At 39.2% G+C, this 24,084-nt stretch overlaps 1 protein-coding gene across 3 annotated transcripts in view; it reads left to right on the top strand.

Annotated features, from left to right (window-relative positions):
- pld1b (phospholipase D1b) overlaps positions 1 to 24,084 on the top strand; it is a 72,479-nt gene that overhangs the window by 44,402 nt on the left and 3,993 nt on the right. For 2 of the 3 annotated variants that reach the window (XR_014699583.1, XM_084566090.1), the window contains exons 7-25: positions 1,488 to 1,546; positions 1,776 to 1,868; positions 3,447 to 3,599; positions 3,726 to 3,875; positions 5,534 to 5,617; positions 6,155 to 6,236; positions 8,178 to 8,288; positions 9,720 to 9,902; positions 10,143 to 10,362; positions 13,741 to 13,866; positions 13,950 to 14,068; positions 15,732 to 15,845; positions 16,194 to 16,304; positions 16,414 to 16,502; positions 17,138 to 17,251; positions 17,484 to 17,533; positions 20,574 to 20,708; positions 22,197 to 22,350; positions 22,794 to 22,911. Coding sequence is in view for 2 of the 3 variants with exons in the window: in XM_084566090.1 (XP_084422216.1) it covers positions 1,488 to 1,546; positions 1,776 to 1,868; positions 3,447 to 3,599; positions 3,726 to 3,875; positions 5,534 to 5,617; positions 6,155 to 6,236; positions 8,178 to 8,288; positions 9,720 to 9,902; positions 10,143 to 10,362; positions 13,741 to 13,866; positions 13,950 to 14,068; positions 15,732 to 15,845; positions 16,194 to 16,304; positions 16,414 to 16,502; positions 17,138 to 17,251; positions 17,484 to 17,533; positions 20,574 to 20,708; positions 22,197 to 22,350; positions 22,794 to 22,911 (2,265 nt within the window). In the remaining variant the exon portion in view is untranslated. The remainder of the gene's footprint in view (positions 1 to 1,487; positions 1,547 to 1,775; positions 1,869 to 3,446; positions 3,600 to 3,725; positions 3,876 to 5,533; positions 5,618 to 6,154; positions 6,237 to 8,177; positions 8,289 to 9,719; positions 9,903 to 10,142; positions 10,363 to 13,740; positions 13,867 to 13,949; positions 14,069 to 15,731; positions 15,846 to 16,193; positions 16,305 to 16,413; positions 16,503 to 17,137; positions 17,252 to 17,483; positions 17,534 to 20,573; positions 20,709 to 22,196; positions 22,351 to 22,793; positions 22,912 to 24,084) is intronic. The other variant, XM_084566091.1, reaches the window with a different exon arrangement.

Raw genomic sequence — 24,084 nt, 5'->3', positions numbered from 1 at the left:
ATTATTATTATTATAAATAGGGGTCCATGCAAACAAAGTTGCAGGAACCTTATTGATTTTGTTGCAGTTTTTCCTCTATGCGTAGCTAAGGTGTTTGCCCGGGACAAACTGCAAGGGTGAAAAGCATCAAACCTGGTAACTTGGTAGAAGTTCAAGCATGTCACGTTGCCAAGGTGTCAATACACATGCCTGCAGCTAGGTGGCGCTATAATAAGCCAATTTACGTTTTGCCTCATGGTTCTAATGGACTAAGCCACGCCCATTTCTGCCTGCCATTTTTTTCCGCCATTTTGAAAAAATTGCACCTTAAAGCAAAATCAACTCCTCCTAGCCCGTTCATCCAATTCTCACCAAACTTGGCATGTATCATTTATGGACAAAGGTAATGAAAAGTTCTCAAAAGAACTTTAGCAGGGTTATTGATTACAAAGTTAATGGCTACTTAATTTTCATGGCGTGCAACAGTATAACTCAAAAGCCAATATTTACAAGCCCACCAAGTTTGGTGCAATACGGTCTATAGGGGGCAGTACTGGTGACTTATGCTTCTGCGTCCCACTCGGGGACGACTTCGCCACGGCATGGACCCTTTTATGATCGTTTGTGATCATCTAGTTTTATTTTATTCTTTTGTCCTAATTGATGCAACTAGTGTAGCTGTACATGAAGGAGCATAGCAATGGGTGGTGGCATCCACAGAGGGATTCTGGAAAGAGTCTGGTGCATTAAATAGTTGCTTTTTTTTTTTTTTTTTTTTTTTGGAAAGGTGCATTTCATTTCATTAATGTTTAGACCTATTTTCACATGGTTTACACATGTCTCCAGTTCCAGACAGTTTTATCAGGAAGTTATTGGCATTGTCTATATTGTCTGTGTGAAAATATGACCTTTAAACCACACTGTCTTTTTGATGAAAGATATCATAATATATTTTTATTAATAATTAATTTTTTTTTTAAAAAAAGAAACAGAGTGTGCATCAGTTGTGAGTGCCTCATTTATCCTGAAGTATTTTTAATTTATCTAGGTAATTAGTCATAGAACCCGAAATAGACTTGAATTTTCCAGGTTATACTTATTTTTTTTCTAGATTTAAAAACATCATGAGCTCTTTGAGCCTAATAAGGATACAAAGACTATGCTGACCTTTGTGTTCCTTTTAACTCTTTGAAGTCCCCTTGTATTACTCCACTTCTTCTGTCCACTGTGCAGTGTTTAAAGCCTCAACGGTAATCTCGTAAATGTGGGCAAGACACCTATTACATTTATCCTTGATGCTGGAGTATATTTTGGAGAGTTGGAAGTTGGTACAGGATGTATTTTTATTTATTGTTGCTGGTAATTTTGAGTCTTCGATTTGTGACTTGTTTTAAATGTAAAGAAGCTGTAGATGCTGGCATCCATGCACCAAGCTGAAGAGAGGTTAAAGAGGTTTTTGTTCCAGAGTTATTTTTGCTTAACACTGCTTTTTGTTTGTTGTTTTTCAGATGGAGTTCATTGATGTTAGTCAGATGTCCTTCATCCAAGACCTTGGACCAAAAGGCTTGTAAGAACGGCTCATGTATTATTTCCTGTTAACCATTCATCTTAGATATCATCTTAGATATTTCTTCCATTGAAAACTTGATTATTTTGCCATACAAGACACTCGTTTGCGTTACCTATATTTTTTGCACTGATTTCCACTTAATATTAACCAAAAAAATGTTTTGCTTATTTATAGATGCAATTACATTTTGGTCTCTGGTAGAAACAGCAGCTTTCTTTTCTTTCAGAGAAGGAATGGTGCAAAAGAGATCTGGTGGCCACCGGATCCCGGGGTTGAACTGCTGTGGTCGCAGCAAAATGTGCTACCGCTGGTCTAAACGGTCAGTAAACGGCAACACTTTCTTAACATAATCAATAACACTTACAAAACAAGAAACCACAATTCAGTTTAGAGCCGATACAACTGTCTGCTTTTGCCAGTGGTTGTCCTCTTTATGCAGACGATGCAACACTATACTCATAAGCCGTTTCAACTGCGAGATTGTCTAGTTCCTTGGATAGGGAATTACAAGCAGTCATAATATGGAACATGGCGTAATATATTGGTTCTTAATTTATCAAAAACAAAGGATCAATCTTTAAATTTTAACACAAGTCCCTGTTAAAAAAAAAAATCTAGAGAAGTCTAGAGAAAATCAAATGTCCTGGAAGCTGAAAATAATTTTGCTATTTAACGCTTATTTAGTTCTTGCCATATATAATAGTCAGATTTAAAGGAACAGTATGTAAGAAATGTATTTCAATTAATCATAAAATGGCCCTGATATGTCACTAGACATGAAGAAATCATGTTCATTTCAAATACTTATATCACTGACAACAGTGGTCCGGCCAGGATATTGTCATTTAAAAGTGAAAGTTGCAGCCCTCAACTGATGTTGATGTTGTCATGTTGTGTTTTGGTCTGAGGCGCCACCCTCAAGCTATCTACTAATCACGAAGTCAGTAGAGTTTCGTCTTCCGGGTTGCCAGCTCTGCTCTAGTTACCACAGCTGCAGCTACGAACGTGTCGGATAAAACATGTATAACGTTACTAAACCTAAAAGACCTCGTTATGAATCCGAAATACGTCGTGACAAAGTCCGGAATGGCATGGAATTGACCCTCGACTTTTGGATGCTATATTCTACCATGTTTGTTGGTATAGGCTAAAAGCCCCGTGCTTCCGTACATATAGACAGTGGATTTTCCATAGTCGCCCGTGCTAAATGCGTTCATAAAAAGCGCTATCGCACCACTAGCAGGGTATGAAAACAATCTATGTTCCGACTGAAATGTGGTATTACAGTACATCTTTACGAAATATTTGGCTTAACAGAAAAAAAAACTTACTGTGTAGGACTCGTCACTTGCCATTGGAAGCTCCTTGTAGCAGCCTACGTTCCTGCTGGATCCTGCAGCTTAGCTGGCAACCTCGAGTCAGGGGGGAGGCTGAGGGGATACACCGTTCTACAGTATTTTGAAAGTGATTGCAGTACCAGTTTTGGCCAGTTTTGGCCACAATCCTACATACTGTTCCTTTAAGAGGTGTTTACATTTTTTTCATATTTTTTATAAATTGGACTTCCTGGTTCTGTGGTCAAAAAAAAACAAAACAACAACAAAAAAAATTAAGTATTTTACTGGTAAAAGCATGAATCTAAATGTTGCTTTTTAATTTATATCCCCAAAACTAATGCAGAGGAGCATACAGCTATATAAACAAGTTTTATACATACATATACACATGCCAAACACACATTGTTCAAAAAAATTTAAAACACCGCCACCTTCCCTTTCACATCATTTACAGTAAATGAGTTTTGTTGAGGTTTGCGTCAGTGCTGAATCAAAAAAGAAGGACGACTGATCTGCACGATTTAAATGATAAAATCCTTTCCGTGTATGTTTGTATGCAGCTGGCTGGTGGTGAAGGACTCGTTCCTGCTGTACATGAAGCCAGACTCTGGTGCCATCTCCTTTGTGATGCTGTTTGATAAAGAGTTCAGCATCAAGATGGACTCCAAAGACACAGAAACCAAGCATGGCATCCGCATTGACAGTCTTTCCAGGTCTGTGATGTGTGCGTGTACAAGTCAAATTTGTCTTGAGACTCACAAGGAGACTCGCTGCTTTTGAATAGCAATGTTTAAATCATGCTTAAAACAGGATTTAACTAATTTAATCTGTGTGTGCAGGTCACTGGTGCTAAAGTGCAGCAGCTACAGACAAGCCCGCTGGTGGGGTCAGGCCATAGAAGGCTTCGTTCAGAAGCATGGCTCAGCCTTCCTCACCGATCATCGTTTCGGATGCTTTGCCAGACAGGAAGAGAACATTCCCGCCAAATGGTAATCAGTATGTTCAGTTCGGTAAAAAGATCACTGATTGTGGAGTTTATTCTCTAAAGCTGGGCACAGACTATAGGAGTTTTAAAATTAGGTGAATGAGAAAATGTTTATGGAAATTCTGCCTGTCTATTCTTTAGCAGTGGAGGTGAGATTTTAAATAGTCTTAATGTGTACATTGCTTTAAACTGATGCACATTAGTGGCAGGAACCAGGACCAAATGTCAGTTTAAAATAAAGTCTAGACGAGACTTGGTCCAATTGGCAGTGTGTCTATGTGTGTAAATGTCTATCTATCTTTGTGAGGACATGATTGAGATTTAGACCATGTCATTAAGGATTTTTGTCGAAAGCGAGGACAGAGCTTCAGAGGGCCATTTGAGGCTTTAGGTTGGATTTAAGCTTTTTTTTCTGAAATTTTGCAGTGATGGTTGAGGTTTGGGTACAAGAATCTGTTATGTCAATGATGGGTTCTCACAAAGATAGAAGAATAAATGTGTGTGTCTTGGTGGAGTAACTCGACACAAAGAGAGGGAAAGTGAGACTCACCTGCTCATCACCTGTCCTCTTGGGCAACACTATACTGTCTGTGAGACAGACAGTGTGTCTGTGTGTGTGGACTATAAAACTGTAATGATTCAACAGAAGGTGGCGGATTGAATAGTGGAAGGGGGATGTGTTTCATCTGAAGTTCAAAAAACATACATGTGTCTGACAAAGAACACTAGATCATAAAGCCCCGTTCAGACCTTGCACTAATCCAACCTGGGCAATCTGATCACAAGTGACTAACGTAAAGTACCTGTTTTCAAACCTGGCATTAAAATCTGTATGCAAATAAAAACTGACGTCATTTGGGTAGCAGTACAATATTATAACAAATGCTATTTTTGATGAGTCTCTCAGATTCGGATCAGAACCACAAAAAGCTGTTTTGTTTGTGTGTGTCATGACTTGGGCCTGACGTTAGTTATAGTAGAGACAAATCATATTACAACTGAAACCTGAAAACTTCCATTCTTAGAGTAATTTCACATCTGTGCTCTTTGAAGCAATGACAAAACAACTGCTAATAAAGGTAAATAAAGACACCAGTCATTATTGAAGAAATGACTCCTTTCAGCATGATTACATCAATAATTAACATGTTTTTTAAATCACCTCCAAATTTGGTCAGAGATCAGATCACTCAAATGTATCCTCAGTGTGTCCAGGGGCTGTTCACACCTGTACTTAAAGCTGACCACTTGCGATTAGATTTCCCAGGATGGATGTTAATGGAAGGTCTGGACAAAGCTTCAGAAACCAACAAGATTATAGCCCAGAGCTCATCAATCATCAATTGTTGGAGGAGACTGCTCTAACAAGGAGACTATGATAAACCCAGCATAAATAGTTTGCCAGAAGGAGCCAACAAGTGCTAACAAATAGGACCTCATGAAGCTGGTGGAGAGAATACCAAGAGACCAAAGTTTTTATTGCTTGCACAAAAACATGCATGTACGAGAAATACACAGCACTTGTTTTGTGCAACTTTTTTTTACTAATTATTTGATTTGATTATCTTTGTGGCTTTTTTGTAACTGAATCATAATATCAGAATATAGATTTGTATTGATCATTACTTGAGTTATGACGTGTGTTTGTTGCGCCTCCTACAGGTATGTGAACGGGAAAACATACATGGAGGATGTGGCCGATGCTCTGGAAGAGGCCAAAGAGGAAATCTTCATCACAGACTGGTGGTGAGTGTTAAGCAACAGCTCGCTCTCTCACTCATAGACGAGATCCGGCAGAATACGTATGTGTATATGTGTGTTTCAGAGTGCAGTGAGTGCACATGGCGGTCACCTCTACGGGAGGTTTTCTGGTCAAACAGATCAGTTTCAGTCTGAGACTACTGTTACACAAACACACACATATACATGAAGGCGACCAGTGAGGAGTGTGTATGTTCATAGGGGATTAATTGTGTGTTTGCTAGTACATTTTAATAGAGTCATACGATATATTCAACTAAATTATTATAATTTATTTAAATTTACATGAAAATAAGTCATTGTTTGGGGTAAAGTAAAAGAAAAGAAGAAAGGGAGGAATTAAGAGAAGATGGCTTTATGCTTGCGTCATTACAACATCCTGTTTCTGTGATAACAGTCTTTTGGCCGCACTTTTGGGCCATTTTCGGCCAAAAAGTTTTGGTGGCCGAATATTCGGTGCATAGAGGAGTAGGTGGAGAGTAAACAGGTAAAAACACTGGTTCTGTTTTTGTGTCATCTCAGGTTGAGTCCAGAGATCTTCCTGAAGAGGCCAGTGGTAGAAGGAAACAGATGGCGTCTCGACTGCATACTGAAACGTAAAGCGGTGAGTTCAGATGTGAGACGTTTCAGGAGCTAAACTTCCCAGTTGAGAGTCATACACCAGTATTAAAAGGCCACACAACCCTGTTATTGATCTGCCCCCTTTCACATCTTATGGGGACAGATCAATAATATCTTTCTCAAGACTTTCTGAGAGTGCCTCAGCCGCAGACAGATGCTCCATTCAGGCCTTGCATTAACATCTGACTTGGGCTATTTGAAGTGTCCAGCTTTAAGTACCTGTGTTCCCACCTAGCATTAAAATGTGTCTCCACATGTGTCCCCAACCAGCACTTGAGATCTGATATTTATTTCTCTATGTGCAAATAAACATCAAATCATCAAATCATCCTACCTATTGCTGGATCAGAACCACAAACTGCTGATTTGTTAAGTTAGTTATTGTTATTTATATATTTACTTATCTCCGTCCTGACGTTATTTTAAAGACAAAGCTCACATTAGAACTGACAACTGAAAACATGCATACACACTGTAATGTTATAGCTGTTCAGTTTGAAGCAGTAACAGAAAAATCTCCAGTAATAAAAGGAAATAAAGATATCAGTGATTATTTAGGAAATACACAACTTAAATACACATGGCTCCTTATACATGAACATGATGGTATCAATAATTAACAACATGCTGATAAGTTTTCAAGACATCACTTACACCCCTTTTTACTTTTCACGTGATCATTCATAATAATGGTTGTGTGATATTTTTACTTACTATGTTCTTGTACTGTTTTATTCACATTTTATATTATTATATTATTATCAATTCAGTTCAATTAAATTTTATTTATATAGTGTCAATAACAATACAAATTGTCTCAAGACGCTTTACAAAACCCAGAGCAAGCCTGAAGGCGGCGGTGGCAAGGAAAAACTCCTTTTTAACAGGAAGAAACCTTGAGCAGAACCCAGCTCATATGGAGGGACCCATCTGCCTAAGGCCAGCCGGGTAGAGACAGAAAAGAGAGAGAAAAGAACAGCAGGAGAAACGAGACAATAAACATACATTGATGAACATACATCTGTCATAGATACATATATCTGACTAAAGCGTACATGTGGAATCTTGTGATACAAACTGATGATGTTACATGACAGTTTGAAAATGTAAGGTTTGAAAATTGTTCATTCAGGTAGGAGTGGATAACTGCAGGAGGCACAGAATTGCATGACTAGTAGTAGATAGGAAGTTAGAAGACATGAGCTCTGTGCCAGAGAAAAGAAAGTGGAGGATGCAAGAGAGGAGAGAGAAGAAAGAAGTGTGTTGTGTGTGTTCGGTGCATCGTCCCCCAGCAGCCTAGGCCTATTGCAGCATAACTAAGGGATGGTTAATTCCAGCCCCAATTATAAGCTTGATCAAAAAGGAAAGTCTTAAGCCTGACCTTAAAAATAGAGAGGGTGTCTGCCTCCTGAACCCAAACTGGGAGTTGGTTCCACAGGAGAGGAGCCTGATAGCTGAAGCTCGACCTCCCATTCTACTTTTTGAAATTTTAGGAACCACAAGTAGGCCTGCACTTTGAGATTGAAGTGATCTGTTTGGATGATATGGTACAATGAGGTCTTTGAGATACGATGGAGCTAGGTCTTTAAGGGCCTTGAATGTAAGGAGGATTTTCAATTCTGTTCTAGATTTCTAGAGAAGCTAAAACTGCAGTAATATGATCTCTCTTGCTAATTCCTGTCAGTGCTCTTGACGTGGCATTTTGAATCAATTATTCAATTAATACATTTATATTATGGTTGTTTGTGCTGTCTTTTGATTTACTGACTGAATATTAGTAACTAATTTTTATATTCATGTATAATGACAATAAATCTTATCTATCTTGTCTAATTAGTAGAAATCCATGGTTTCACTGTGGTCCTTCACAAAGCAATATGACAAACCCTGAAAGGCATTTAGCTTTGTTGTTGTGTTTCCACAGTTACAAGGAGTGCGGATCTTTGTGATGTTGTACAAGGAGGTGGAGCTAGCTCTTGGTATCAATTCTGGATACAGCAAGAGAACGCTGATGCACCTTCACCCCAACATCAAGGTAAGCATTGTCCCACAATGGGGAAATTGCAGTTTGCAACAGCATGCAGAAATGACAGAGATAGAATAGATGATAGACATATTGCACAGACACATATTAGGAGGGCTCGTTGTGGAGCCTAACAGCAGCAGGAAGGAAAGACCTTCTGAATCTTTCCTTCACACATCGAGGGTGAAGCAGTCTGTCACTGAAGCTGCTCCTCAGCTCCACCAGGCCACCGTGCAGGGGGTGGGACTCATCGTCCAGCATGGAGGACAGCTTCTTCAGTTCTAGGAAACATCTTCTCAAAAAACTCTACAAGTCCTAGGACTGAAGAAACTACTCGGATGAGTGATGAAACGTCTTCTCAAAAAACTCTACAAGTCCAACTGCCTTTTTTGAACCTTTTTTGGATATACCATGACCTGGATGACTGAGAACCTTCACAGACATCTCAAGACATCAGCCAGGAAGTTAAACTTGGACATAAATGGGTCTTCCAACTGGACAATGACCCTAAGCATTCTGCCAAAGTAGTTACAAAGTGGATTAAGGACAACAAAATCAATGTTTTGGAGTGGCCATCACAAAGCCCTGATCTCAATCCCATAGAAAATTTGTGGGCAGATCTGAAAAGGCATATGCGAGTGAGGTGGCCTACAACCCTGACTCAGTTACACAAGTTCTGTCAGGAGGAATGGACCAGAATTCCAGAAGACTATTGCGAGAAGCTTGTAGAAGGATACCCAAAATGTTTGACCCAAGTCATACAGTTTAAAGGCAATGCTACCAAATACTAAGGAAATGTATGTAAACTTCTGACTTTGAAGAAAGTAATAAAAAATTCCCTAAGAAATTCTCTTTATCATTATTGTGGCATTTAGCAAATAGAAATAATTTTGGTAATCCTAACTGACCTAAAACAGGAGAGGTTTAGTCTGATTTAACTTGAGACAGTGAGGAAAAAAGGTTTATGTGTCTTTTATGACAGTGTATGTAAACATCTGGTTTCAACTGCATATCCTAAGTTATATTAATTGTTACTACAGTGTTAAAAGCTCTATAAATCTTTTTTATCAAGAAAGATTAGTGCACTGCACCTTTAGAAAAATAGCACTGTCTCTTTAAGAAAGACGGTAGTCTTGAGTTGTTGTTAAAGTTGTGCGTGGCTGTGGATGTGTGCCACTGAACTGAGGGCATGTTGCAAATATAAAGTAAAAATAAATAAAGATGAACGTTTGTCTTGCTGTTTGATTTGGAGGTGCAACAGATGACTAACATCTAAAACATTTTTTTCAATGGCACGCGATCTACCTGCACTACCTTCCTGATCGACCGGTAGATCGCGAAGGTAGTTCGGGTAGATTGCGTATTGACGTAATGGGCAACCCTGGATTACACCATAATGCATGCATTTTCTGTCTGACCTTCTGAATGTTTTTCCATCACCAGGTGATGCGTCACCCAGACCACGTCTCCTCCTCCGTTTACTTGTGGGCGCATCATGAAAAGATCATTGTCATTGACCAATCAGTGGCCTTTGTGGGCGGGATCGACCTGGCGTACGGACGCTGGGATGACAAGGAACACCGGCTGACGGACGTTGGAAGTGTGACGCTCTCTCATTTAGAGCAGGTCACACATTTTATGTTACCATTTTAGTCATCACTTTGACTTCATTGAAGCAGTTCTGTAGTAATATACAATATATAGCAGTGGTCTGAAGTGGTCAGTGAACTCAACAGAAGTGTATTAGTGGAGAAGAAGGAAGTACAGATACAGTAGGCTAATACATCAAATATCGCCAAAATTTGTATGTTTTGAAGTATAAATGAACCCACTGACACTAATGCAGCCTGTGTTCGTTATTCTCAGGCTCAAGCGGCATCTTCCAGCATGGCTGCCCCAGCCAACGGCAGCAGCGCAGTTTCCCAGAGCAACAAAAAGGGTGTGTTCACAGTGATGGACTCAGCGGATCAGCCCAAACTGAAGGGCCAGGGGAAGATGAAGAGGACGAGGTTCAGCATCAAGAAGCACCTGCAGAAAACCTTTCTGGCTCGTGGCGACAGTGACAGTGACCTGGAAAACGAAGAGAGTGAGTCAATAGAAGTCCACTCACAAATAAAGTTCACAGTCCAATGTCACATGAGAATGTTTTTACATGTGTGGTTCACTTCAATTTTAGAGTGTTATTTATCAAGGCAGGAAATTACTAAAAACCTTTTGTAGAAAAGAAGCATCTCACCAATTTTCCTTATTGTGTTTGTGTAGGACTCAATAACCACACCGTGTCGCTGTGTTCAAGTTGCCTTTACTCAACTGCCTCACACCTTACACTTTTTCAACCTTACCATAAATCACTGCTGTAAACCTTAAAGACACAGTAACCTGTCACTTGCAGTGCATAACATAACAGAGTCCAACCGGACACAATAAGAACACAAAACTAAACGTTATTCAGACATAACATTCTTAACACATGAACTGTTATTTTAAGATGCCAAAGAAATCAAAATGTGCTTCCTATTTCCTTAAGAGGAAAAGACTGAAACTTTTATTTGGACAATATCAAAGGCTTTCACACCTAGGTTGTTCTGAAACCAGGAGTGTTTATCCCCCAGGTCGGTTGTGAACACAGCAATCACATTCTGTTAATTTACAAATAGACCAGGGTGGTCTCACCAAATTCTCTGATCACACAGTGTCTCGTATAAATATGAATCTCTCTGACCGGTGATTATCTCCTAAGGCTGAGTATTCAAACAATCAGACACTCATTATCCACATATGTGAACAGCTAGCGAGTCAGCAACATCAGCCGCTCCACAGCAGCATTTAAAAGCTGCTCAACTGGTAGAGCAGGATGTCCACGAACAAGAAGGTTAGGGGTACAATCCATGTACATGGACCACATACCCAAGTGTCCTTGAGCAAGACACTGAGGTGGCTCTCAGTTCTTGGCACTGGTGTGCGCTTGTGTGAATAAGTGAATAGATGTGTTGTTGTGACTATAAAGCGTTCTTAGTATGAATAGCACTTTATAAATAAAAGGGAGTTTTTCTTGCCACCGTCGCCTTCAGGCGTGCTTTGGGGGTTTCAGGCTGGGTTTCAGACCAGATGTTGTAAAGTGTCTCGAGACAATTTTAAGATTAAGATTAAGTGTCTGTATTTGTATTGTTACAGACACTATATAAATAAAATTGAATTGAATAAATACAAGACCATTTCACAACAAAGAAAAAAATCTTGAACATTTTGTAATTGATTGAAAGGGAAATTGAAATGTAGTTTTATTATTATTTTTTGGTTCAATTATTTATTTGTTTTATTTAGTTTTCAGTATATTTATTGATGCTGTTTTATTTTGGTTTACAATTAAGTGTTAAGTTTCCTTCTGCTTGGTCGGTTGGTGGATGTTGTTCAGTTGTTGGCACGTGTGGTTGTCAAGAGCCTTGATTTTCTGTCTAATTAGTTCACCCTTTTGATCAGAACGGTTCAAATGAGCCTCTAATTTACAAGCAGTCATAGATCAGTGTGAGCATTAGTGACTGATGATGTGCAGGATTCCTTTCACATTCAGACAATTTGCATAAACTTTATGTATTTTATAGTAGAAGTATCTTCTGGTCCTGATGCATTCTTCAATTTTCAACCATTAATAAACCTGCTGGGAGGTATTATTAAGGATTAAAAGAGGAACGTACAATTTAAAAAGCCAAAATGATGAAGATCTCTTCAGCTATAGCCGGAGGCCAATTACTTAAGGATTGGATGGTTTGCCCGCAACCCAGCCAGTTGGTATTTGTGGCATCTCATCTGAGTGACGTCTTGATCTGTGTTTTCTGGACGCTATGCTCAGGTTGGTCAAACAGCATCACCAGCCAGCATGCTCTGATTCCCGGCAGGCTGGCAGAGCTGAGGGCGGTCACGCTGGTCAGCCAGTACCGGGCTGGTGAGTCGGGCCGTGGGTCTGGAGGCAGTTTGGCCTCTTGCCCAATTTTTCCCAGTGTGCTCTGCTGTGGTTTTTACCTTGACTGTGTGACCTTTGGTGTTCTGCGTCAAAGGTCCATCTTGATTTTTAAACTCTGATCTGTGGTGTAAACATAAGCAGCTGTGTTTATTTTGTAGTAAAAAAAGAGAGTGAAGGGACTTCATGATGGATTAATACGTAAAGCTGTTATGTTGTCCTATTTTGAACAAGATTCGCACAGTTTAAACTATCTTAAGGAACAACCATTATTTGGCAAATGTGCTGCACAATCACTATAAGTTTTTTTTTATCATTTTTTTTTTTTTAGTAAAAAATGAAATAAATGAAAAAGTGATCATATACAATTTGGACGGTTTCTTGCACAAAAGAAGACATTCGGAAGCATTTGTATTAAATAGACAAAAGTCATTGTTGGTACGTAATGATTTCAGAACATCCAGAAAAGTGGAACCAGGCTCAGAAATATGGTAAAGCCCACAGAGAAAATACAAGCACTAATTTGTGAGTTTAATGAAAAGGCTTCAACCAACCATCTTTAAAATAAGACACAGAGCTTTTTTCTTTAAACATATTTCCATTCTGGAACACGTGTAGTTTCTGCTGTAAAACAGATAGCGTAGGTTTTTATTAGCTGCTGTTTGTTTGCTAGGGTCATCTCTGTTTTTCCGGTTGATGTGATACCTTTTTAGTACTCTTATGTAAGCATCACTTTAAGGTTAGGGCTGTGTGTTATCAAATGTACTAACAAGTTGATACAACTTTCCTTCCCCTCCTTTGTTCTTTAAACTTAAAATCCTTTCAATCTTAGCCTAGAAGCCAGACCAACTTCCTCCTGTCTACAGATGTTTTGTAGTACATAGTTGGTCTGGAGTCTCTCCAGGCAGATCTTTCTAGAGCAAATCTGCCTGGACAATCATAGCATTTGGATGGGCTTTATATGGTGATGGACAGAAGAGTAACAGAGATTTAGTCATACGTGTCATTCGAGCACCATGGAGTTGAAATACAAAATGGCTGTTGTCAGAGAAGCAAGCTGTTTAGAGATATGTCAATTAAAGATACTGGCAACAAAATAACTTTAAAGGACAAACTATTAATGCATTTGTCGAGAATGTGTCACCAGAATCATATTCTGGTGAGAACTCAGTCTGGCTATGCTAGGCCACACAGATACTTCTTCTGGCTAGGACATGCCGACAAAGCAACTAAAATGGCTTTAAAGTGACTAAATACTTGGAAGTGGCTAAAATTCATTTCGTGAGGAGAGTCATACATCCATTATTAGCATGTGGTGCTAGAGCTAGCTAAGCTAGCATCATTCAGATGTCTAAAAGTGACTTTTTCTTTGTCCAAGCTCTAGTTATACACATGAAGTTATACACAGTTTGCAGTCTTGTTTTATGAGAAAAATTGAGGTTTGTTGCAACTGTAGGTTTCACATACATCCAAATAATGGTGTATGTATTCGTGTGTGTGTTTTAGGTGGTTTAGAGCGTAGTCTACATACTGGGGTCGGAGAGTTGTTTGGAAACACACGGTTCTGGCACGGAAAAGATTACTGCAACTTTGTGTACAAGGACTGGATTCAACTGGAAAAACCTTTCGATGGTAAGCACCTCGATGAGGCCTTTGTATTTATGGACAACAACTTCCTTCTTCTACTTCTCATGTTACCGTTTCTGCTTTGATAGATTTTATAGACAGACACACAACTCCCAGAATGCCTTGGCACGACATCGCCTCTGTGGTTCATGGGAAAGCAGCTAGGGATGTGGCCAGACACTTCATCCAGCGGTGGAATTTCCACAAGGTCAGAGATCAAGCTGCTCAATTCTCAGGTTTAATCAAGGTCTAAAAGCATGAAACAAAAGAATGTTTATCTGCTGTAATTTCCTGGCTTAATGCTAAAAGTATTTTGCAATTGAAAATGAAAGATGGTTTTGTTGTTTATGTTAACAATTTAAGTTCTAATATATCTAAGATTAACTAAGTCAATGTCTAAAGAACTACGTCTTTAATTTAACCTCTAACTCAGCCAGATTTTCACATGTTTTAAACCAAGATTGAGTATATTGTGTGAAGTGTGAAGAACTCAGATATTGTGGTCATATTATTAGAAATTGTATTGCCTTTGTCTTTAAAAAAAAAAGCATGAATCATTCATTCTTTGTAGATTTTCCCTTTATGTCTATGATGGCTCTCAGTAATCCAGGTCATGGTATATCCAAAAAGGTGCACCTGGACTTCTTGGGTTTCTTAAAAACATTTTGCCATTGGGCCGCAGTCTCTTTCTTTACACAGATAACATTTAATTATACATCTCAGTTCATTCATTGACTTTATTGAGCAACTTGTTACATCTCTAAACTAACTATAGACTTCAGCTTCTTGGAAGACATTCGGCGAGTTATCATTGTTCAACCATAAGGGGAAAATATCCAAAAAACAAGCTAAGACAAAGGTGACTGGACAATTTGTTTAATGGTAATGGATGATCTGAGATATATAACTGAATATGCAAAGAGGAGGAGACAGTGACTCAGTGGCAAACCGCCGACAAGTCCAATTGCCCTGGTCTCTGCTTGTTTTTTGGTTATTTTCCTAACATATTATGAGATTGTTCAATATAAAGGAGTAAAGAACGCAAGTATTTAAAAAAAAAAAACTAATATTTTTTATTCCATTTTCTCAAAACGTAAAACACACAGAACTGCTCAGACATGACAGAAAATGAAAAAAACAGCAGAACGTGGGCATGTGGGTACAGACCTAGTATCTGTTTTGGAGTGAAGCATGCATGTGATGTATTCACTAGGAATGCAGGCCATAACTGGGGCGGCTGTGGCTCAGTAGGTAGAGCGGGTTGTCCACGAACCAGAGGGTTAGCGGTTCGATCACATGCCGAAGTGTCCTTGAGCAAGACACTGAACCCGCTGTTGGTCCCCGTGCGTGGCACCGGTGTGTGCTTGTGTGAGCAAATGGGTAGATGTGTCTGTGACTGTAAAGCGCTTTGAGTACCAATAGGTAGAAAAGCGCTATATAAAAGCAAGGCCATTTACCATAACAATGTTGTGCCATAATTTTTTTTGTTGGATCAACATTCTTGATCCAGAATAGTAGAATGTTCTTTCAAGCAGCAAAAGCCAGCATATTGAAAAATCTTCTGTGTTTACTGTCAGTGATCTGACCATCCGGGAGACCAAGAATCAGGCACATAGGGGCCATTCATATTGAGACACCAAAGATAGCAGTCACTTTATTCACAATACTAGATCAATACCTTTGTAACTTCACACATGGTGATGTTTTATTGGTCTGATCTACAAAGAGAGTGAGCCATGAATTGTCATTCAAAGTTTTTCAAAACTTGAGAGAAACAAGAATCTTTCTGTTTATTAAACATGCTCTGCTGCTGTGACTAGGAAAGGTTTGACATGTACTATGGTTTACACGTTTCTCTGTTTCTTTACCAGATTGTGAAGCCAAAGTACCGCTCTCTGTCATATCCATATCTACTTCCCAAGTCTCACACCACTGCTGGAGAGCAGCGATACCAAGTACCTAACTGTATCCGCACCAAAGTACAGGTTGGTATTGCAATGGTTTTGAGATTCTTGCTTATTTTTATTTGTGAAGGGATAAAGAGGCATAAATGTTTTCTATAGAAAAAAAGTCTTAAAGTTGAACCATTCTTAGTTGTTTGTGATGGATTTGGATACTCTCCAGTGAAGAAAGTAGCAGGGTAACGTCATAGTGCAGAGAGTGGAATAAAATTAGATGAAAATTAATTATTTATCGATTATTATCGATTAAATATTATGCTGGAGGACATTACTGCCTTCTTCAGCATTTAATGGAAGCATCACAAGCTGAAATAAAATTAACCTTCTGTGAAAGGAGAAGTACCGTGATTTCTGTAATATGCCTTTCTTCAGATCCTGCGTTCAGCCTCAGACTGGTCCGCTGGCATCAAATACCACGAGGAGTCCATCCACAACGCCTATGTCCACGCAATCAAGAACAGTCAGCACTTTATCTACATAGAGGTAGAGGCTTAATGCACTGTTTTGAACCAGGATGTCAACACAGATGTTGTGTCAACTACTTTTTAGAACTTGTCCGTAATTAATTGATGTGTGTTTGTTTTCCTTTCAGAATCAGTTCTTCATCAGCTGTGCAGACAACAGACATGTCTACAACAAGATCGGAGATGCTATTGCAGAGCGCATCATCCGAGCGTACAAGTAAAACACACAGAATTAGTTGTCAACATATGTGTGGCTGCTGTGTGTGTTTAGCCTTACCCTTTTAACGGATTTAAAAGAAAAACACACACATATAATAATCACACACCCTTCTGTTTGTGTGCTTAGGGTTAAGATAATTTCCCAGAAACACGCACAGTGTTTATGCTGATGTTACTCTGTGTACCTTCCAGATAACAAACAGACACATTTAATCTCATAAATGTAGTTTGACTTGGCCTCTGTTAGATGCAAAGCTCACCTCAGTTAGAGGTGAACTTTGCATTTTTCAAAGACTACTCAGAAACTGATTCCTAAACAACAAAGACCAGCAGCCCAAATCTTGTCTTGTGGAAGAAATGGAGCATTGTTGTAACTGTAGATTTCAAATGCTTCCAACAATCGTGTATATGTTTGTGTGTGTGTTTAAGTAGATGGCTCTGAGCGTAGTCTACATTCTGGGGTTGTAAAGTTGTTTAGAAACACGTGGTTCTGGCACGGGAAAGGTTACTGCAACTTACAACTACAACATGGAGTCGGATGATGTGATACAAATACATATTAAAGTCCATTTGACCTATTTTTGGAGATACTGTATTGATGATCTTCTCTCATTCTGTATTTTTCTTTTTTAGGGAGGGTAAAAAGTACCGTGTTTATGTGGTGACACCTCTGCTGCCAGGCTTTGAAGGAGACATCAACACCGGAGGAGGCAGTGCCATCCAGGCTGTCATGCACTTCAACTACAGGTATATATTTTTGCAAGAATGCTGCTGGGTTGAATCCTGGAAGGTGGCAGTTCTATATTAATGTACTGGGTGTACAGTAAATTTATCATTCTTGACATTCATTGTCTAGCTGGCAATCTTGAGTAAACACTCAGTAAACCCTGCCCTTGCAAACATGCTGACATGCTATAGGCTGGTATTGTGAAGAATGTGTAGCTGCTGCTCATCCACCTGTGTTCCTCTACCCCTGCAGGACCATGAACAGAGGAGATTACTCCATCATTTCCCAGATCAAGAGAGAGAGTAAGTCAGACAGACAGCAACACAGTCACTATTTTGCCTGATATAATGATCAGCTTGATAAAATAAACACAACTTGAAGTTCTATAAACTGCAATTCCTCTCATGTCCAGTGGGTTAATCTACATCAGGGATGGGCAACTGGCGGCCCAGGGGCCGCACATGGAACACGACCACACTCGAAGTGGCCCTTAGATTAATTTCTGATAATTTTAAAAATGTGTCCTCTGCGGCACTGAATCAGTTGTAATGACGACACAATTGGTCACTAGATAGCGCCTCTAATGCAGACGCTGCCTCGTACACGCTTCCACCGGTCTTCTCCACCAGTGAAGAAGGGATGTTACGCCATGGCTAAGAGCGGAGGAGAGAGAAAACTTGATTGAGAAAATTGTGTGTGTGTTTCAGGTGAAATGGGAAGAAGATTATTTGTTCACAGAATTTAAAAGCAAACCTATGTGCTTAGTCTGCTTAGAGACGTTATCTGCCACGAAAGATTTCAATTTAAGTTGCCCCTACAACGCGTTGCACAAAGCTAAATACGAGAAGTATACTGAAGCTGCAAGGGCTGCTATCGTAGCTGATCTCAAATCAGTAGTACAGCGACTTTTTACCAGTGCCCACTGCTGGTAGTGGTGAGGTAGAGTGAGTATACAGGGGAAATGTTGAACTCTTTCTTAGTGTAAAACTGCAGAAATTAGTTCTTGCAATTAATGTTTGTCTGCTGTTCTGCAGCTTTCTGCCATCCTTGAGATGGATGGTGATTTGTATGTTTTATTTTCATGAGCCCTTTGCACTGAAAAAAATAAATAACAGTAAGTGGTTATTTTTCGTTTGCTTCAATATACATATATATACACACACACACATATATATACACACACACACACACATATATATATACACACACACACATATATATATATATATATACACACACATATATATTTAAAATGGCAGTTTTATCATATCTGGTTAAGTGTGCGGTCCTATGTGGCCCTCTGGTAGTGTCGATGAAAAATTGTGGCCCCCTCCATCATTTAAGTTGCCCATCCCTGATCTACATAGATGGCCATGTTACTTTACAAGCTTTACAATCTCAGTCCAGTCTTTACATAAAGTCAATTAAGTCACCCTAAACATTTTGTGACCCAGCTGACTGCCCGTAAACTGCAGTATTGCAGATTTTAACTTGTTGCGCAAGAATTTAACAATAAGAGGTGTAACCGATCAATTTTAAATCACTTTTTGCTAATTCTTTAACATGTTGTGACATAATATCAGAAAAGAAGCTGCTACTGCACAAACAATAAGAGCTGATCAGCATTTGCAGTACCATCTTTGCTGTCTATTAATTTCTGACACTATGTCCCAACTTTTTAAAGAACTGGTATCAAAAAACGTTAATCGGTTATTCCTTAAAGCTTTTTGACAGTCAGTTGGGTCACAAGGTATAAGGTTGTATTCATTACCTGTACATGAAGATAGACAAACCCTCAGTGTTGTCAACCATAGCTTTTCTGTTTTTTTGTGCTTTTTTTAAACATGTCTTTATTGTTTGTAATTGATGTCATTTCAAGCATTCACTGTCTTTAAAATGATATTAATCCAAATAATTGGAATCAAAGTCACTCAAGCAGCCACAACATTCCGCATATTTTTAATCCTTGATATAATTTAAACAGGTGAGTCCTATAAACTTATCCCCCTACTGCCTTAATGAATGGAGAAATAAGCTCTACTCCAATACTGCTTTTAGCACCGGGCTGGCAGCATTTTTATTGATGCCGTGAAGTTTTTTAGTGACTCACTTCTATTCTGCCTCTAGTGGTCAGGAAATGCAGTTTTTGGCACTTCCACATTGACTTCACTTTTCAGCCCTGGAGATTTCTGCTTGTGTGACCATTATTGAGGTGGCTATGTACTTTTTTTTTTGGTAATTTGAACATGTTGGAGTTTAACACTTACTTTTCAGAAGAAAGTCTGTGCTTTTATTTTGTTACATTTGGAAATGCTCTTCTCACTATTTTTTATTGATTGATTAAATGGTGCAGTCATACACCACTGCTCTGCTGTGGCTTTGTGATATTACACAGCTGTGCACTCTCACATGTTCAGGGAGCACACTGTCATGTGGCCAAAAGTAAAGAGAAGCACCCCAGTGCACTGATAGAATAATACTTTTACATCAAATTAATGTGCAACATTAAGGGTCAGTATATAAAATATGGAAGGCACTAATGCTACATAATGTAATGATTTGCATGAGTGAAGGATATGTGTGCAAATGTTGTCGCATATAAGAAACATAAAGATAACTTAAAAAACCCTTTGCTACTTACAGAAGATTTGTGAAACTGAAGTCTCGCTTGATACGCAAATGTGAGCAGACAGTGCCAGCTTCACATGACCCAGTTGCTGTTATCTTTTGCTGTCAAGAACCCTTGGTGTACAAGTATCATTTTTAAGATGTGGCACAAAGCCATGTAGTATCAAAGAACACAATGTTCTGCACTGTGTTCTAGGATTGTCACTATATTTTAGAAACAGACAAGTGGACAGTTAGAACCAGACATGGGAGACTATAGAGGTACTGTATAAAGCTTACATATCGCGAGCCTCATAGCATAATTGCCTAAGTCATTTTTTGGCCACTGTTACAATATCAAAATATGACTTGGGTAATTATACTATGAGGCTAACGATATGTTGTGCTGAAAGGCTGACGTTCAACCAAACCTCACTATTGGCCCCAACTGCCCATACTCACACAAAATAAAAACACCCACAAACTTATGAATGACCATCAAAAAAGAAGAAAGTGAACATCTGTTTTTGGTTTTTCATGTTTAGGTCACATCTACTTCACATTAGAGCTCATTCTACCTTAAAATGTACCTGGAATGACTTGATATATTCATTTATTTGCAAAAAATAATCTTAGTAAACGACTTAGAAAAACTTGATCTCTTTGTCTGCAATTTCATTTGTAAATCAAGACCGATCAGAACTGTGAGGGCAGCTGTCTGTTTTTTGTTTGCAGTGGGCGAGCAGTGGATGAACTACATCTCCATCTGTGGTCTGAGGACTCACGCCGAGCTGGAGGGGAAGCTGGTCACGGAGCTCATATATGTCCACAGCAAGATGCTCATTGTCGACGACAACACCGTCATCATCGGTGAGCGTCTCTGACATTAGCAGCCACACAGCAGCTCGGACGAGTGATGAAATATCACTCTGACATGGGACAGAGCATATATAATGGAGGAGCGAGAAATACGAGCTGCAGAGAGGGATGGTATCATCCTGCAAGTCAGAGAATTAATTTTAAATGGATAGAAATGATTGAGGGTTCTTGTGAGGATTCACTTTCCATAAGCATTGAACAGAAAGTGTCATAGGGTATGACACGGTACTCAGGGACATAAGGTGAAAATCAGTTGGTTGTCAGATGGTAACTTTTTATTTTCTCCAAATTAAAATTTTAATTTTAATAATGATCTTTATTTCTATAGGAATTTTAAACTGTAACTGCAAACACCCTGGTCATTTTAGTCAGACAGACAGTAGACCTCTGTCTGAGGAGCTAGTTCATGCTAAGAGTTGTTTAGTCTCCAAACATGAACCTCTTATTTATTCTCATCCATCTACAGGATGGGGAGAAATGTTCTTTTTGGTGAGCATTGTCTTTGTGTTTGCCACTCTGCCATCACACCATGGTTGTTCAGAGTTCCCCTGATGGTAGATTTACGAACATTAACATTACCCAATGTGAGAGAGGCCTTTAGCTGCTAAGAAGTCACCCGAGGATCCTTTATGACCTCTCTGACTAATTGTTGTCCCTAAGGTGATCCAGGGGAATTCAGGGACAAACACAGTACAACCAATGAATCCAAGTCTGGGTGTAAGTTAACAAAATTTATTGAAATACAAAAGGTAACTAAACAAAAATATCCTCGAAGCAGGAACGGTGAGGAAGATTTGGACCACCTGGTTGTGCCAAATATATGAAAGCAATAAAACAAAACTAACCCTAACCCTTCCATATAGAAAACAACAAACAAAAAAGGCCTAACTATCTTCTTTGCTAAAAAATGTTACCAAAACTACATAGGTGGCACCAATGGATGTCATTGATGGAGTTCATGGTGTAATGTGCAGGGGAAAAACAGTCCTTAGGCGATTCTTCCATTTTGTTCTTTTATTGCCTATTTATTTACAAACTAAACTTGGGGGGGAAGGGGAAACAAAGGAATCTAAACAATCTGTGGAGCACGCGTTTCCATGGCTCAGCTTTAAACACTGGGAACACCCCTCACCCTGAATGCGACTTCCATATAAGGGAAAATATGTCACACAACAGGTGAAGGCAACTCTCCTCATTGAAGCTACCAATAGACTCAACACATGGTGACCCGATGTGTGGTGAAATCAGATTATGAGTGACGGGATTTTGACAGTGAGGGAATTTAGGAATAGCATCCACCCTTAGAGGAATAATGGCAAAACATCACAGAGCAGATTATTATTTTTGAACTCTAATATTGAGATATGGAAGCAGTCTGGTCTTAAGCGCAGTCTGAAATCAAGTGTTGCAGTGCCTCCTGCTGGTATTTTCTGTCCTCTGTCCTGACGTCGCATTCCCTTATTCCTCGCTATATTCTAGGTTCGGCCAACATCAACGACCGGAGCATGCTGGGAAAGAGGGACAGCGAGGTGGCGGTGATCGTGGAGGACTCAGAGACGGTGACCTCGGTGATGGACAGGCAGGAATACGAGGCTGGAAAATTCGCCCTACAGCTCCGCCTCGAGTGCTTCAGGTACTGAAACTGCCCTGTTTGTTTCAGACTGTGTGTAGAGGTTGGGATTTAAGGATCATTTTAAATTATGTTGTAAATTGATCTCATAAACTTTTGGTTTGACTTTGGTTTTATAATCTTGTTTTCATTTGTACCTGGATTGTATTAGTTTTAAATGAATCGCACCTAGAGGAAACAAATCAGTACAGAAGTTGTTAATGAAAACAGGCTAAGGGAAAATAAATTTGTACCTTCAGAATAAATAACCAAACAAGAAGATCTAGTGTCTTCTAGTATGTTTTATTCACTGTTATAATTCAGATTGTGATATGAAGCCTAATTATTTGCTGATACTGACTGCCAGACACACAGCAACATAATAAGGGAAGGACAGGCATTTATTCTTTTCCCATTTAAAGTTTTCCTGTGTCTCATCGTTCTCCTCTCCTCTTGTCTTCCTACAGGATGATTCTCGGAGCTAACACAGATCCCTCTATCGACGTTTCCGATCCCATTAGCGATCATTTCTACAAGGAGGTCTGGATGGCCACTGCCGCCCGCAACGCCAGTATCTACCAGAAGGTGAGTCTTTAGTTTTTTTGCCCCCCAGTCCTGTCCGAATCTTTTAATATTGCGTATCAGCCGATCTGAGCCCAGAGCCGATCTGAAATAAATTTCCTTCCCTGGAGATTCATAACGGCTTTTCTTCTCTTGTATTCTTGTATTGTATTCTCCTAGATGCGACTCTATCAAGTCCAATAAATAGGGCTGTCAAAGTTTAATGTAATGTAGAGAGGGTAACTCCTACCTTGGCTCCAGAAAACCTTTGTTCTTTACTCCAGAAATGGGCTGGTCATCCAGTGCCATAAAATGCATAACTCTCTTTTTCACCTTTAGGTCGTCTCAAGTTGGTAGTATTCAATGATGATCTCCTGCTACCACCTCACCAAATATCCACATTGAGAAATTTACAAATTACTATCTGAGTGACTTCATTTGTCATAGTAAACTACTTCCACACAGCAGACATGTTTAGTCACGTGATTTTGGATCTTGTTCTTTGATTTTTGGGAGCTTTGTCGTTAATAGAAGAAGATGTTTTAACGCTACAGGGATATGGTTTTGGTTAAAAGCAGACCTAAAATAAATAACTACAAAAGACCTCACTTGACTGAAGCCTGATCTGATCATTTTAAAAACGCCTGGATCGGCCATGATGCCGATCTCCGAGTACTGAATGGGACATCCCTACTTTATCCAAGTCTTTAGTTCTAAAAAATAGTGGGGAGTTTAAATAGAAACTCCTTTGGGTGTTGCCCACCTGAAACTTGTGTGACTAGTGTGTGTTAACCAGATACTTACATGTGATTGGAGGAATCTGTTTTTATTCTGTTCTCCTCCTACAATGAAGGATAATCTAATAACCCATTAACGTACAGAAACTCCAGACTCCAAACGTTTTGGAGACAGATGTTCAGACTATGTTGTAAAACCTCTGTAATATTCACATAAAATAATATAAGTCATTGGTACATTTGCAAAATAAATAGAAACATCTTGGAACTAGTATAATATAATTGATAATGTACCATATTATAGATTAACAGGACAGGACTTGGGCCACGGCAGAAGTCGCCAGGTAATCATCACGTCAATGATTTCTTCGGTTTTAAAGTAATACAGTGACAATTGTCGGGCATCCACTGTTCGGAAACTGTTCAGAAAACTTAATTTTCCACAATGTGAACAGAAATT

The sequence above is a fragment of the Chelon labrosus genome (assembly GCF_963514085.1).
Source record: "Chelon labrosus genome assembly, chromosome: 18".
NCBI classification, from domain to species: Eukaryota; Metazoa; Chordata; class Actinopteri; order Mugiliformes; family Mugilidae; genus Chelon; species Chelon labrosus.
The sequence above is the reverse complement of the archived record's forward strand: the minus strand, read 5'-3'. Positions and strand labels throughout refer to the sequence as shown.